Source organism: Topomyia yanbarensis, chromosome 2 (assembly GCF_030247195.1).
Source record: "Topomyia yanbarensis strain Yona2022 chromosome 2, ASM3024719v1, whole genome shotgun sequence".
NCBI lineage: Eukaryota > Metazoa > Arthropoda > Insecta > Diptera > Culicidae > Topomyia > Topomyia yanbarensis.
The window spans coordinates 140,119,273-140,136,571 of NC_080671.1; the positions used below are offsets into that span (position 1 = coordinate 140,119,273).

General features: G+C 36.1%; 1 protein-coding gene across 2 annotated transcripts in view; it reads right to left on the reverse strand.

Moving 5' to 3' along the window:
• LOC131681538 (uncharacterized) overlaps window positions 1-17,299 on the reverse strand; it is a 516,112-nt gene that overhangs the window by 287,858 nt on the left and 210,955 nt on the right. The window contains exon 4 of one of the 2 annotated variants that reach the window (XM_058962362.1): window positions 12,953-13,038. In XM_058962362.1, coding sequence (XP_058818345.1) covers window positions 12,953-13,038 — 86 coding nt within the window. Of the gene's footprint in view, window positions 1-12,952; window positions 13,042-17,299 lie in introns of both variants that reach the window. The other variant, XM_058962361.1, reaches the window with a different exon arrangement.

Below are 17,299 nucleotides of genomic sequence, written 5' to 3' on the forward strand. Positions count from 1 at the left end.
TGGTGTTTTTTGTATCGTTTGTATAGTTATTCTGATTTTATTTGGGTGACTTTTGTAGTATTTCGAAAAGATGGACATCTAGTATCCGGGACCGCACTCCCTAACAACCCGTGGTCGGATCAAATACCAGGCGGAATGGAACACCAGAAGCATAATAAACGGTGAGGTCTGGCAAAGGCATACCTACCTAGTGATCGCAAATGAGTGCGAAACGGGATTAGCTATGGGCTTGGATTGAGAGCATGCCCGCGGATTAACGGCGATGTGGTTAAAATACGCGATCTCGCGAAACGGTGGTGAGCGAGCCGTTTAGGTGGATAGCGTTTGCCCTGTGAGATGTGAGACATAATGCAGCATAAAGATGGTAGCTTAAATGGAGAGCCAAGTGCTTCGTCGTAGAGTTGCCTGATTGACTTGTTTGAAATGGTTTCAATGTTCAAGTATCGATACTAATAAGTTGTTTAAGGAAGTCGAAAAAAAGTAAAACTGATTTTATCCATTAAACATTTATTATTTTATTAGTAACTTGTTTTAGAAATTCTCGTTTTTTTGCAAATGGTGAATAAATATATCGACAGATATTCCTAGAAATGTTCTTTACCTGCCGTTTATGAATTACATCCATGGATCAAAGAGAAATCTGCAAAGTAAAATCATTTGCGAAGCTGGACTTTGATAATAGTATTAGGGCAACCAACCTAATTTGGACCCTGAAAAAGTATTTGGCTCCTGCACTGCCAGGTTTCTCTGCATTTGTTTGGTTCGCTGCAACAATTACATTCCTTGCGTTGGCTATTAAGTTTCAATATCATTAGTTAATCTCTAATTGTTTAAAATTAAACTGAATTCACTGTTTTAAAAAATATCATCGAAAACGTTTCATATTTCAACGATAGCCAAAAGAAACCGGTGGAAGTGATACATTTTCAAATTGGATTTTAATGTACAATTCTATTTTTTTATTGATTTAACCCTTTCATGCCCAACTTTTTTCTAGTGCATATAAGGTTTCAAAACTATTTTTATTTGAAAACGGTGGGGTCAAGAAACACGAAAAGCCTATTTTCATAAAGGTAGGTGCTTCTATGGCAGTGCTGGTCAATTTTTACCTTCTAATGCTCAATACAATTATCCTAGAATAATTACAATAGTCCAATAACGTGGAAAACGTAGCCAACCTAAATTGACAAGTTTTATTAGTTTTCAATAATATTGCACCATAACGAAGATATATGAAAAAACAATCATATTCCGTCGTCAACGTAAACTCCCCTGGCAGCACTGCTCCATCGGAATCCAATCAGACTAATTGCAATAACTTCAGTTCTAGAGCTGATCCGTGTAACTATTAATACTCAAATTAAAGGCAAGAATCACATTAATGAGCCTTACTTGTTTTGTGAGCAAATCTCGCCTCCATAAAAGTTATAGCTGTTTAAAAACGTTGTTGTCCACAAACAACATGGGCATGAATGGGTTAATTAGTCAAATTGTCTGATTTGGTATAATACATGTTACGTGTTTGAAAAAGCTTCTTCGTAATATCTAAAAAACCTTTATTAAGTAGTGTCCACAGTGTCTTAAAAATGCTATCAATATATTTTGGATACCCCAAGATTTGTTTATCGAGTTAGAATAATCAAAAAGTGAAAAATTTCGTAACGATAGGTCGCGTGCTCGTTTTGGTCAAATTATTTATATATGGTCAAGGCTTCTATCTGTCACGTTACAAGTTTACGCATATTTCAAAAGATATGTCTGCAAAAACGATAAAATCAGATTCTATCACAATTGCACATTATTAAGGTTACTAAGCCACACATTTTTTCTACAGAAAGTTATTTTCTATCATGAACTGTTTTTGCTTTACTGTCATTTTGATACGTCTGTCACGTTACACAATTTTCGCAGTGAGTTTGGAAGTTGCCTGACTAAATTGAAAAAGTCTGTTCCGTTGGCCCCTGAATTTACGTGAACACAGTTTTAAGTTGAAGCTTGGTAATCAAAGAAGAGCTTGAAATATAGTTTTCCTGAAGAAAAACTTTTTTTTTTCGATTTTATGGAGCATTCTCAATGATGTGTCACGTTACACCCAGAATCTGTCATGTTACGGTTCCACATTTTTAATGAAGCAAGGATATCGAGACCATCGTACACAAATCATCCTTGATCTGGGAACTGAGTATTAAAGGGAAATTTCATGTTTATTTTGAAAACCATATTGGTTTTGTTGAACAAACGTGAATAACTTATGAAAAGGTCGTAATTTCACGAAATAACACATTATGTCGAAAGAAAATCTAAAAGAACTTAAAAATATCTGCATTTTGAAGGACAGTTTTTCATGAGCATTCTAAATTGCAAAAAATTTTGAACATTCCTACAACTAAACTATTTACAGAATAAATTAAATTAAAATTAAAAATTAAAAGATTTTTGAAATACATTTTAAGTTTTTGTTATAAAATCATTTATTGTTATTTTCTCCAGAATACAATTATATTTTATTTCTTTTTTATTTATTTAAATTTTAAACGCGTTATGGTCTTTACCCGATCAGAATGATATAGCAAGATTATAACAGAATGCAATTTTCGTAATATATTGTGTTATAAATTTGGTCTCGTTAGTAGTTAAAATAACAGAAAATTATAACAAGTAACAACGCGAGATATAGTTTTGAAATATTTTTGTTATGTGTTTCTGATCGGGTAGCGTTTGGTATTTGTGAGTAACTTATTAAAAGGCCGTATTTTCACTACCAAACATATATTGGAAAATTTTTCTTAAGCGCATTTTGCTTCGAAATGGTATTAAGTATTAATAGTGTATAAGAAAATTGTACTCATGACTGGAAAATATTAGGAAATTCAGAAACATACTTAAAGTCGTTGTGAAAAATGCTTTCTTACTAATAACTTCTTAATAAGGCAATCACTATTTCTTCTATTGGTAATGGTATTTTTCAACTTTTTTTCTTTTCTTTTTAAAAAAAATTCACCAAAAAATATTCACACAGAAGAAATAATTCCCTAGAACTCGCTATCATATAGTTTTGCTGCACTAATGGCGATTTTCGAACAATATATTTTGAAAGTAGTATATTCAATATCTTATACGCCCTTTTCAAATATTACTCTTTAATAAAAATCTTTTGTTTAACGATGCAATAAAGGGCAAACACGAAATTATTGCGACACCGAAAATGTAATGCAAATTTTCTTATAATGTTTAAAATCAAACCAAATTTTTAGGGTAGTTTTATACATATATTTACTTCAAAAATCAAAAGAAAAGTTAATCGATGGAGCCTTGAGTGTAAAATTGAACGCATTTTCGCTTGATACCCTCCATCAAAGTCTTTACAGTGTCATCCGGTACCAGTTGCTCAGTTTTTTTCCATTTTCTTAACATGTCCTTCTCGTCTTTGACTGTCTTCTTGCTCTTCCGAAGTTCCCACTTCATCATTGCCCAGTACTGCTCCACCGGGCGCTGCTCCGGACAGTTTGACAGAATAGTGGCATGATGCCAAATCTGGCCAAAATAGCGGAGCTTCGTCGTGCTGCTGCAAGAACGGCAAAAGGCGCTTCTCGAGGCACTCAGATTTGTAGATCTCGCCATTAACTGTGCCCTTTGTCACGAAAGGCTCACTCCTCAGTCCACAAGAGCAGATGGCCTTCCAAATGAGATATTTGGGGGCGAACTTCGACATTTTCTTCTTCTTAAGTTTGTCGTCCACAGGCTTGTTATTTACTCACACAATGAGCCACAAAGAGCGAAATACACCGGTTGAAAATAGAGCAGCACAAAAACACTGCGATGTGCAGAACCACCGCACAAAGAGACACTTGAAAACGAAAAAGAGTGCACCAAGAGCTGCACAATTTCGTTTAAAGAGTCACCTTGAAGAGCCACTTTTTTGTGCCTCCCCTCACTGGTAGGCGAATCAAACTACAATTCAGATAAAGTTTGACCGGAAGAACGTTTTAAAAATGTTTTTTTGGTTGCCTTCTCTACATACGTGCGCGTGGGACCAAGATACACACTAAAGAGCCTCTTTATTTCTACTCTTTGTAGCGTGCAGCCATGGAGTAGAATACACGTGTGGGAGCAACACGCATCGGAGTGAAGAGGTTTATTGTGAAAGAGAAGAGCGGTGGTTCGCATGAAAAGTGCAAAGAGCGTTTGTTTTACATTTCTTAAAAAAGAAATGTATAGAATTCGCTCAAACTTTCAAGATTTTTTTCCGAGGCCCGGAGGGCCGAGTCTTATATACCAATCGACTCAGCTCGACGATTTGGGACAATGTCTGTGTGTGTGTGTCTGTGTGTGTGTATGTAACGGACAAATTCTCATTCGTGTTTCTCAGCAATGGCTGAACCGATCTTATCCAAACCAATTTTAAATGATAGAACTAAAAAACAGTATGAACGCTATTAATTTGTTTTTGATTCTGATGTTTAGTTTCCAAGATATGAATGTTTGAATGCGTAAAAATGGCGTTTTTTGCAGTATTTTTGAATTATCTGCCGAAATTGACAATATAGAATAGCAATTTATATGTTTTTAGACAGCTTTAACGAATACCTTTCGAACAAGCTACAGATTGTTTAAATCGGACTATTATCAAAAGAGATATTTAACATTAAATGCGGACGAAAGATTTTTATCATTTCCCATTGCCAGAAATATGACCATAAATATGTAATCTATTTTTAACGCCAAAACGGCTTATTTTAGGTCAATAGTATCTTCGGAGAATTTAATGGAGGCAATATGCCCTTTCTTTTGGTATTGTGCTTTTGCTGATTAATCCCCCTATGAGTGAGATATTTTCACAAATTTTCTTGGAAGTGATTATATCGAAATGATGCCTTCAGCAAATTTGTAGCTCTTACTTTTGCAAATAACTTTACTGAAGACTTCAAATATCTATTTTGAATACTTTAAAAGTTATGGCTTGTTGTTTGTGGATTACTCTTTGTCGCCTATTTATTGTTCAATATAGTAATAATCCATTGAAATAAACCAAACATTATTTCGATAAAACGAATTTTGTATTTCATTTTTCTATCTACAACCGCTAGAAATAATCACCGAACACTTCCAAGTTGTCTGGAAGGAACTTGATAACTTATCAGTGCAAAAATGTTCATTTGTGCGAATCTTCTGACTGCAATTTTTCTAATTCATGACCATCGGATCGATCTGAAACATATTGGAAAATGAAAAGCGAAATAACTAACTCCAAGCAACGGCGTAGCCAAGAGAAGGTTTTGGGGTTTAACACCATACAACGCCCCCCCCCACCACACCCACAAAAAAAATTGGATTGAAGTTGAAAATTTATTGATGCAGACTGATTTAATTCAATATTACAATAACAATTATCTGATCCGTACATTGATATTCTGTTGTTGCAAACATCATGAGGACTTTTGATAAATTGTCAGAATGGGGTCCTGATATGTAACTGATCTTTTGGTCTTAATTTCACAGTTGTCTAATTGCATCAATATCAAAATCCTGCCTGAAAACATTCCAATAGAAAATTCCAGAGTTCTGTTTTCAATCATGATCCTCAGATTTCTTTTCAAATTGAGCTCGTTTTTGTAGAGATGTACTGTAATAAGGGTCTTTATTTAATAGGAAGCGAAGTAAAAATTGATTTAATGTCTATGAAACATAGAACTGCGCACCAAAAAATGCATAACTTTCAACATTTGCTAAAAATGTTTTTGCCTTTCTCATTCACTCTAAAATTCGTCAATCCAATCCCGACCGGGAGGGCCGAGTGTCATATGCCAATCGACTCAGTTCATCGAGATCGGAAAATGTCTGTGTGTATGTATGTGTGTATGTGGAAAAATATGTCACCTCTGTTTCACAGAGATGGCTGGATCGATTTGCACAAAGTTAGTCTCAAATGAAAGGTACAACCTTCCCATCGGCTGCAATTGATTTTTTATTGATTGGACTTCCGGTTCCGGAGTTACGAGTTGAAGAGTGCAATCACACAGCAAATTCCCATATAAACTGAAATGAAAAATTTTCAAAATCAAATTTGTATTTTTGATGCCAAATGACTTTATAATGCATGAAACATCGAGATTTGATGTAACCTCGAAAAAAATAATGTTTGACAAAAATTGATTTTTTTGGACTTTGGTACATTTTTGCCTTTCTTTTTTTTTATTTCGATTATAGAGGTTTTAACCTTAAGGTCATTCGCCTCTTCGGGTTAGAAAAATCTCTTGTGAAAAATTTCGAACCCTATGTGCGGGGTCGGGACTCGAACCCAGGTGCGCTGCGTACAAGGCAATCAATTTACCAACTACGCCACGCCCACCCCCTTTTGCCTTTCTCATACAGAAAGGTTATGCAATCAATCTAAAAATCGTCAATCATACCGGCCCGGAGGGAGTATGCAGTGAGTGGTTGCTACTTTAAAAATAAAACTAGTTTAAAATTTCTTAACAAGTTAAAAAATTTCGGCAGGACCCGGACCTCCCGGATCTTACTATGTGATACTGAAACATCGCTTGAAACCAGCGGCGGTCAAGCAATGTTTCAGTATCACATAGTATCTCAAGATCGTGGCTGTCGATCCATTGTATGTATGTGCAAATCGTACTAAACATGAAATATTCATTTCCACCATTTTATTGAACATAACCATCGTAGTCTGGACAAGGGAGACAAGCACAATTGCACCACTAGGTGGATTAAAACAGGTTTATATTTTGGGAATGCGTCGAGTTGAGACGCAAACGTAATATGATTAATAATAACACTTTCCGAATGTAGAGAGAAATTTATGAAAAATGACGATTTCCATTCGATTCTAGCAGGTCCTGATCGATTTTGATGAGAATTTGATTTTTGTTGTATGACAAATTATATGTATAGGTCAAATGTTCAAAAACAGTAATTTAAGGTCAAGATAACATCATTTTTAAACCGCCAATTTCGGAGGTTTAGTATCTTCGATGAGTTTTACAAACGTTAAACAGCGCATCATTTGATAAAATAATTTTGGCGGTATATCGTCCAAGAAGTATTTATGGTGAATTTTCTCAGGTTAATATTCATGACTACAATAAAGTCTCAACAAATTCGCTAAAAACACGAACTCTGTTACTATTTTCTGAAAAATTAATTCTGCATAATTTTAAAACTTCAAAAATTACGGTTTCGGAATTATGCCGTTTAGACAGTTAGATCGATTTTCACCAAACCCCCACCAATTGTAAAATTGGTATTGTAAAAAAAACGTAAGGGCGATACTTCAATGCTGATAGGTGGGACCGAAAAAGTAAACAATCGTCAAAGGGGCGATACTATCATTTTGTCAATTTCAATAGCAAACACAAATTTTAATTTAATAATTTCAAATACTTCATGAAGTTTTGGGTTTCGATCACTGAATCATGCAATCTAGGATGTAAAAAACACAATAGTTCTTAAATAGGAAATAAAACCAAGTCTGGAAATATTCACTGTTGATTTTCTTTGAATGGTGGGTTTTTTCAAGAAAAAGCGTTGATTTCTTAATTCTCAGTCGCGTAGGAAATTTGAGTAAAGTATAAACTTCAAATCGATTCAAAAAAAATTCGATTTTTTTTTTGACTCAGTACGATATACATAACCCCTTTAGGAAAAATCAGTTTTCCCACCACAATGCATCGATTGAGGAATTTAGATATTTTATTAACAGAGCATTAGCAATAATTCGTTTGTATGTCTATTTTATGGGCCATTTTTTCGCTTTCCTATTGATTTGGTTTGAGATTTCTAGCACTGATGTTGTCCTATGCTGATTTGAGCGATTCTCTGTGTTCTGCCACAATCCCATGTAGTATGTGTTATCAAAAACATCGCGAAGCATCAAGTTTTAAATGTTCTCATACGATATAATATCAGAAGAGAGTGATAAGAGTTATAAGAAATGTCTCATCACACTGTTAGGTGGATTAAAAGCGTTTTTTCTCTTTATTTGCTCTGAGGTGCATAACATCTCTGGTCGTCCACTTGCTCTTGCCGGTGAAAAACTCCAACCCCGGAATTTGCTTAAAATCGGCTTTTATATACGTTTTGTCGTCCATCACACAGCAGCCATATTTTGTCAGCATCTTCTCGTAGAGCTTCCGTGCCCGAGTTTTAGACGTCGATTGTTGCCGCTCATCGCGGTTTGGGAAGTTCTGTACCTGGTATGTATGTAGTCCAGCTCTCTTCTTTGCATTCTGGACGTAGCTCTGCGACATGCCGATCTTTTTAGCCAAATCACGGCTTGAGACGTTGGGATTTGCTTTAATGATCTGCTTCACCTTTCCCTCCGTCTTTTTATTCTCCGGTCCCGGTTTTCTTTCAGCTCGTTTGCCGTGGTCCTACGTCAACCGCTCCTGGAACCGCTTCAACACTCTGGAGACGGTTGAATGGTGAATGTTCAACATTTTTCCCAACTGCCGGTGCGACAGGTCAGGAAATTCCAGGTGTTTGGAAAGAATTTGTTCTCTCGACTCGCGTTGGTTTACCTCCATTTTCGCTGAATCGAAAAACACGACTTCGAGTTTGACAGCATGTAAACACTACACATCAATGAGAAAGTGTGCAAAATTTGGTTGATTTTTACCCAATGGTAAAAAAGTTATGCCCTGTTGAGTGTGTCGCAATAATTTTGTGTTCGCCCTTTATGACCTAAGAAAAGACTTCTGAAATCCATGTTGAAGAACATTTGCCGTTCGAATTTTTTGAATTCGACGAGCTATATGTTGACAAACCTAAGCGGCACATCACAGCTAAGTAATGATAATAGGAGTGTGCTTGCTGAATTCCTAGAATCGCCTGATACAGTCACACGAATAGGAACATTACGATTCAAGCGACGTAGTTCGGCTGTTTTAACATTGCGCAGAAGACTTAAATACCACAAGGCAAAAACTAAAGACAACAGAAAGTAGAGGAAAAAACAAAGAAAAGCTAATCGTAGAAAGAATTACAAGAAAGCACTTCGATGTCTCTGATTAGTGAAAACAATTCCAAACAAACATACAGATCGGAAAACTAGACATGGCAGGGTCATTAGAAACAGGCTTAAAATCCTACAGACTAATCTTTTGTCTTCTGCTGACAGAAGTCGAGCTTAGGAAGTGTTATCACGAATCACTCAAGTATGTCAACATGTCTTACGGTAAAGACAGACTTCCAAAGTAACAATTAAAATTCCTCGGGGATTTATCATTGTTTTATCCTGGTTTTATGAAGGAATCCTTAAAACCGGTGATTTTATTATGGTTTTATGCAGCTGTCATTTCATTTGTTCCTAAATTTCACTATAAAACTATGTTGTGACTTCCACGATAAAGCTTTAGATTACAAGTTAATGTAGTGGATGTGAAACGGTTCTATATACTTTGTTAAAACTGAAATAAAACTAACATACAACAAGAAATTAAGTTATAAGACAGTTTTATCGTAGATTATTGCACATATTCAGGTTTTAGAATGCCAAAATATTAAAACTTCTTTAAAATAATTACTCTTATGAAAGGCATGAGCTATACTAAGGAGTTTTAAAAATGTCTTCAGAAGATCGAATTTTTGTTTTATTTGCTTGCAATATCATAGCTGTAGTGCAAATATTCTGGTTGCAGTTGAAAATCAAAACAATGAAAGTGCGCCTTTCGATTTATCTTCTATTTTCAGTGTGCGAAACTAAAACGCAACTGGTGTAGATGATGCACAAGTTGATTCTCTAACATGTGCACAACATGCGCATTAGTTGCCCACTCTGCAAATAGAGAAAAACGAAAGGCGCAAGTTCACTATTTTGATTTTCAACTGCAACCAGAATAATTGCACGAAAAATTTTCAGCTGCAACTAGAATAAGATACTTCGAAAATTTGGAAATGGAATTCTCCCACAATTTCTTTTGACCCAAAGCAAAAGACAGGATTATTTTGTCTTTGCAGGTTAATATCTCTTCAGAATTTCTGAACAACCGCTGACAGGAGGATTGGTTTGTTTTTCTCGTTTCTCCAGGATGATTATCAAGGTGGTAAATAAAGGTGAGAGCTTTTTTAGCGTGCTCAACAATCATTAATTGTTTCATTTTTAAAACGATTTACGATTTGGTGACTTTTGGTTTGAAAAATAAGTAAATATCAAAATTAGATCATTTGTGAAAACTATGTCATTATTGATAATTAAATAAAAACTGGTAGATGATACAAAGGGCATAGTAATTTTTAATATTGAAAGCAGCAATGTAATATATGGACTTTCCTTATTTCTAGGTGTGATGAAGAATACATCACTTACAGTGGCTAAATTACCTGGGAGTAGTTGCGATGATTTGTTTATTGACTGTTTACAAAAATTGACTTTGCCGACAAAAACAGCCGTTGCAACAATTTTAAGAACCAATTACAAAATAAAGGAAGTCCATCTGCATTTTAGTACTATAAACAATAAGCTCATAAAAATACATTTCGGTCTAGGATCAGATCACTCTAGAAATGCATAACAAATTTGAATCCAATTTGAAAAAAAGTATTTCACTTCCATTTTTGCATCAACTTTCACTTTTCGCCGAAACATTTGCTCAACAAGCGTCTTACGCTGATCTACTTCGTTCGAAACTTTGTTGGATGTAGAGTTAGTTTGTTGTTATTTTGATGGAAAGTAAATATTTAATTTCGTTGATTTTTAAAAATGCATCTCAAGAGATCTGTCCCTAGATTTCGGTACACAATTTGAAGAAAGTCTCTGCAAATCTTTATCGAACGAGGACTATTGACAAATCTCGTACTCGATTGGAATGACACTGACAGTAAATGGTGAACACACTATAGAGATGGCGAGTATTCAGCGTGTTTATTTTAATCTATTGCGCTACTCAAATTTGACAACCGCACCGGTTCATAGTAAAAACTCCCACCCTTCATTTACCATCCTGGACAAAGTCACTGTCAAAATAATCAAAACCAACAAGCTGTGATTTAGTCCAGCATAAAACTTGTCACTCTCAACATAGATGCAGAAGTGCCACGATAAACACGCTTGCTATATGAATTGCTCAGTTATGACCGTTTTAGAAGGAATTGTCTTATGAAAGAATTATTAAAATGTAAATTTTTCTAGGACTAAGAGTAGTTTTTTCGGCATTCTGCAAGAGCTTCCTAATCTAATTTTTTCTAATTAGCAGCGTCTCGGTGGTCGTTTATTTCTATCTCGTACACTTCGGTGTCATCATCGTGGTTATTGCCATGTTCATATTCGCTAACATTAGATTTCATCCTCGTGGGCCTTCCTCAATTCCTTACGAGTCACGAGTGCGGCCTTCCTCAATAATGGTGCTGGCTGTTCATTTTGAGATACTCGACGCAGCTTTTGCCGTTAATATTTCCTGAACAGTAGTTACAAATTTGCCAATTGTTTTTGGTTCTGGTAAAGGTATTGGAGACTACGGATATGCAAAGATGCGATGTGTGTAGTGATACATTACGTTTTGTACGTGCAAGTTTGTTTACAAATCTTATTAGCCCTATTCAAAAGTAGATATGGAATCGTTATGGTGGCTGGGGCAGGATATTTTCATAAATGATTGATTGAAACTAAAAAATCAAAATATAATAAAAAACCTTCATCACGATACGGCATATCTGTTTCTAACTATGTTCCACCAGCACCTGCTTATAGTGAGCGAATTTATAGTGGTTAAGTTCAGTTCAAGTGTACACTCCGTCATAGGAGCTCCCTTCACTCGAGCTACTCTCTTTTTTCGTAACTCAGCGGAGAAGAAAACACAAACAAAATGCTGCGCGACTCAGGTGACGGTGGGATGGCAAAAAATAAACACAGCTCATTCACTAGCCCGATCCGAACACTGAACCTCACATTTCATTCAGGTTTCTTGCCTGAACCATCTCCACATTTCAAATCGTGTAGCTGTCAGTTTGGCATAGAAGTATGTCCATTGTACATACATGGAAAGCTGGCCAGAGTTCCTCTCTGTTTGAAAGGTGCAGCGCAAAAGAGGTTCGATGGAGCTGAGATTTGCTTTTCCCTCGTAGAGAGTGTTGATTGAATATCGAAGTTAGTTGTAACACCACCTAGAAGTTGCACATGAGTAGTCGGATAAATGACTCGTTTGTATTTACCGGCTTGTAATAGTAGACAGTGATTGATCATGTGGACAAGGCTATGTTTAAGCGATACATTGGAAAGCTAATTTGTTGACGGGGATGGAAAATGTTTATCATTTCAATATTGCACTTTTACAGATTTCAATATTCGGTAGATGTCTAAGGCCGTGATGAATAAATATCTTACCAATGCCATCAGATCATACAGAGCATAAAACCATTAAAAACTCCGCAAGTAATCCGAAGCATTGCAATAAATGAAATAAGCACTACTCCCATTATACCAGATAGGAAAGTGTACATTTAATCTCACTGCTGACGAAGTTAGCTGGAAACTTGCAAAAGTTAAGCTACGCCAACAACTTGCATATACTTTGTCATCTCATCTGAATAGCCACCGCATTAGCGGCAACCATCTGCGACCTTTAATGGCCAGCACCCTTTAAATGCTTAATACTCGGAAATTGTTTTCATCCTCGGTGGATCTTCCGTCGCGTCGCCCCAGCTGACCCCACCCCGGGGAACTGTAAAACTTCAAACGACACCAGCGGGCTATAGCGACAGTGGAGAACAACTTTACCTACCCACCCGGAGAAGCTCAAAAGTTTTACGTTGGCATTCGCTGTCCGACCGTGAAGCAAAAACGCCAAAATGTATGCAGCGAACGAACAAATATAAACTCAATCAAAGGAAAGCTTTTTCTTTTCAACTATGTACAGCCAACGCTCAGCCCCAAGTCAGGAATAGCTCTGACGACGGGTGGGTGGTTTTTTATGCTTAACAATTTTTAGTGCAGTGTACTTACGTATGTTGGCGAGCTTCGGCTGCATCTTCGGTGATCCTCCAGTAATGCTGATGTCGCTCTGGGAACTGTCTTTGCTGTGGTTTCGACTGCTGGAAAAGGGAAGATGCCGGGCAAACCGGTAGAATTAGATAAGATTTCGCTATCAACTGGTATGGTCAGGAAAAGGAAAGTTAGAAGAATATAGCTCTTATGAATTTGACGGCTGCCGCAGATAGTGATTGGAATTTTTTGGTGGTCACATTGCCGGTGCTGTATATCTTGTTTACCGGTTCTTATTGATAAGCCGCTAAATTACGCCTCGTCTTCGGAGTGCACGGTGGGACGAGTTCGGATTTAAGTCCAAATATGAACGTTACGCGGTTATTCCCGTTAGTATTTTACTCGGTTTTGCTGACCTACCAGAGTTTTTCCCATGCGGTTTTTGGTAATTTGGTCGAAAAATGAATTTTAAACAGCTTTTAGGAGAGCATAACACCAGTGCACTGAACGTTTTTGTATAATATGATCCAATTATTTTTTTTATTTTGATTGTATAGGTTTTAACCTTAGGATCATTAGCCCCTTCGGGTTAGAAAAATTTCTTATTAAAATTTTTTAACTCTATGTGCTGGGTCTGAACTCGAACCCAGGTGCGTGGCGTACAAGGCAATTGATTTACTAACTACGTCGGTTGTTTCGTAGAAACAATTGTTTTTATGGCGTCTCGGTCTCCTCGATGCACCACTATCGAGACGTATTGCGACAGCCATCTTAAAGTAATTGTCTGATCGGAGGTTCATTAAAACTGATGCACGAAATATGTTTTATGATGTTTGCAATACCGCCAAACTCATCAATCTAATCCATAACCATAGTTAGGGGGAAGTGGGCCAATTCGGATCCCCAGCTGTTTCTCAGCTATGTTAATATTATGAAAAGCGTCTATATTATTTTCATGGCTGTCATGAATAGAACAAAGCCTCATATTTTTGCGGTTCTCAGTTTTCGTGTGCATGCGCTAGGGGCGAATGTTGTTTCGGAGCGCTTTTTTTTAGAAAAATGTGCAAGCCGAAAAACAAGATTTTTGTTAGAAACCACAATTAATTAAATCAAGTGCATTATCGTGATTTTGGATCTGCCGGATAATATCTTTTTTTAATATCTTGTTTTGGGTGAGACTATCAACTGTTTTCTTTTAATCGGTATGTGAATGATAGAATATGGGTTGATCTACTTCGATCTGATACGCGAAAAACTGTTTGAGAGGAAAATGTGCGCAGTCGATCGAGCTTTCAGGAAAACATAAGTTTTCGCAAATGGGTTGACAGATTTCGACGTTATAGCTCATAACCTATTTTTAGATAATTTGGCCCAGCTCTTACTGTTTATTGTAGATTTACTATAATGTTTCATATGTCAAAGAGATCTTTTTATTTCACAATTCGATATTTAGTGAAACTCAAATAGGCCAAAATAGGAAATCATTTCATTTGCAAAAAATCGATAAGAAATGGATGGTCCGAATTGGAACAGGGTTGGTGTAATTCGGATCTTTCAAGTACTTTTGCGCAGATCGGTTTATACACAATACAGTAAAAGATCGAAAAAAGTCACCTTAGAAAAGAATGTGCCCGATGGATCAGGTTTTCACGAAAAAAATATTTATTTGTAAATCAGTTGACACGTTCCAGTTCTGTAGCTTGTGAACCCTTACTAGGTCCGAATTGGCCCAGTTCCCCCTACTATTTAAAAAAAAAAATCCCTTGACCCACAAAAACTAAATATTTATTTTTAAGCCCTCGTATAAGAAGATAAGTTAATTTCTAAATTATATTTAAATATACACAAAAAGTTATTCAGCTCACAAACATTTCTAAAGAAAAATGTATGTCACTCAACGACGAAATAATTATTTTTGAGCCTCCCTAATAATTAATAATGTTTTGTTCTAATAAGTTTTAATATCAAAAACGATTCAGCGCACAAAATTACTAAACAAAAATTATTAGAAAAGTTTCAACAAAATACATGCTTTTGAGCCATCCTAATGAATAATGAATGTTTATTTTGAGCATAACATAATTTGTAACGAAAATTTCATTCTGTTATAATCATGGTGTTTCATTCTGATCGGATTGCTAATCTTTTTTGTTATAACGTGGTTCTGCGATCGCTCACTAATGTTCGCAAAATCATTCGCGATTTTTATGATCTCGCGGCGGGAATATCGAACCGCACATTTGTATTCTAATGATCATTTAGAGCCTACCAATAAATGGCTGTATTGCAACAAAATTGAAGCACTTTGTTGACTGATGATAGTAAACATTGTGCGAGTTGTGCTGAGTGGAATGAATAATTAATAATCATTCAATTGGCTGTGTGACTTATCCATTATATCATTTTCACCAAATATTTTGGAAGACAATTTAAAAAGCAGCAAAAACAATACTGCTTATCACTTACATTGTGCCATGATCGTTTGATTCGGGCAAAATAGGGCAAATAAGGCATCAATTATTAACTTTTATTTATATCTTTGGCTTAATTTGGTCTATAAACAATCAGTGAGATAAATTAGTCAGGGAATCTAAAATATAGTGATTCTTGGTTACAGTGATGCCAAATATGCTATATTTCCAGTTTAAAACTTAAACTGCGTTTTCTCCTGTTTTTATGCTTTTTTGTTTATGCCATTGTGTTTCTCAGATATTTTTACACTGAAAAACATCTAAAACATCAAGATAATTTGAGCCAATCCCAAGACACAAGCAATTGAAGCAAAAAACTCACAATTTCTCAGTACGTTTCTCGCTATATCTCAGTAACCAAGCAGAATGTCAAAAATCTGAAAACATCACTTTGTTGAGACTATTCAGACAAGTGATGTGGCATATCTAATTCAGTTTACCTCAAAATGGCGTTTGTCATAAGATAGCACAACAGCGACGATATAGGAACCAGCTAGCTTAGGAAAAATTCTAAAGTTCAATTGGTTTCTATACATTTCTTCTATAGGTAAGCTATATTGCATCATAAAATAAATAATAATTGAAGACAGCACAGTAAGAAATAATTTACTGCACTGAATCCGCACATTTGATCGTGGCGCTTATATGTCAAATTTACAGTGCACAATTTCACACCATACAGTCAACACCTACTATAGTTACGTGAAAAGTAGAACTCTTGAGCGTTTTTTCAAAACGTCATATCTGCAATGAGTTACTCTCTTTGTTTACTTTCTCTTCTACTATTTTATCTAATCGCATGTTCTCTGGAGCTGCATGAAAACATTGTCGTTTAAAAACGATCTCCGTGCAACTTATCTTGCAGCTGTTATCACCGTGTCAGAAAGCCGAACTCTTACACTGTCGTCACCAATACCGGCATTCACAACACTTCGGTTCTATTTATAGGTTAAAATTTTTACGGTACTTATCATTCGTATGTGACTAAAGGTATCACTAAAACTGAACACCTAAATTAAACTCATTTGTACAAAATATATATCAAACACATCTATACATATCTGAATACAAAATGTTATAAAAGCTTTCCATTCGAGGTAAGTGAGGTACGGTCAGTAGAACAAACCAAACTCAATATTTATATGTCGTACCATACGTACGTCCTCAGAGAAGACAAAGATGATGCAATAAATCAATAATCAACTAGAATGTACGTACACAGTGTACACTCACATACACGAAACGATGAAACACGGCATAGGTTGATTCTGTCAAACATTGTTTGCCACTGCCACTGTCTCGGGTGATGGTATGTCCTATGAGTGAACCCCAGAGGTCCGAATGTGGGGGATTTTCACTAACTACCGAAGCAATAAATCAGGATTTATAGCTTGCGAGTACTATCCTAATCGAACGATACGAGCGCATATAGATAAGACTGAATTAAAGCGAGCGCCGGGGGAAACAGTGAAGTCTCCGTAATGCATATCATATCTAGAGGGCAAATATGTTTATTCAAGGAACGTGTTGTGCTGAATGTAGCGAGTGGCTCGCATTTGCAATGTTTTTAATCGAAAAGATGTTGAATGAGTGTTATCAGATTTACCGTTTCATCGTTTGGATTAATTTAAAAGATTAGACGTTTCCGTGACGTCCGAATATAAATAGAAAAGCTTTGATTTGAACTTGCTTATCAACTGGGGCATGAAATTCAATTTCAGGTGTTCGAGTAAATAGCGTACGAACTGCTGCACAGCGTTTCCAAATAGGCAAAAACGTGATCGCAATTGTTTTGACCATGAAAACACGATTTACAATCGCTCTCTCGCTGGTGGTTTCCTATCGCCTGGAAAGTAGTTACAATTGTCCCCATCCGTAAGGCTGGAAATATTCGCGA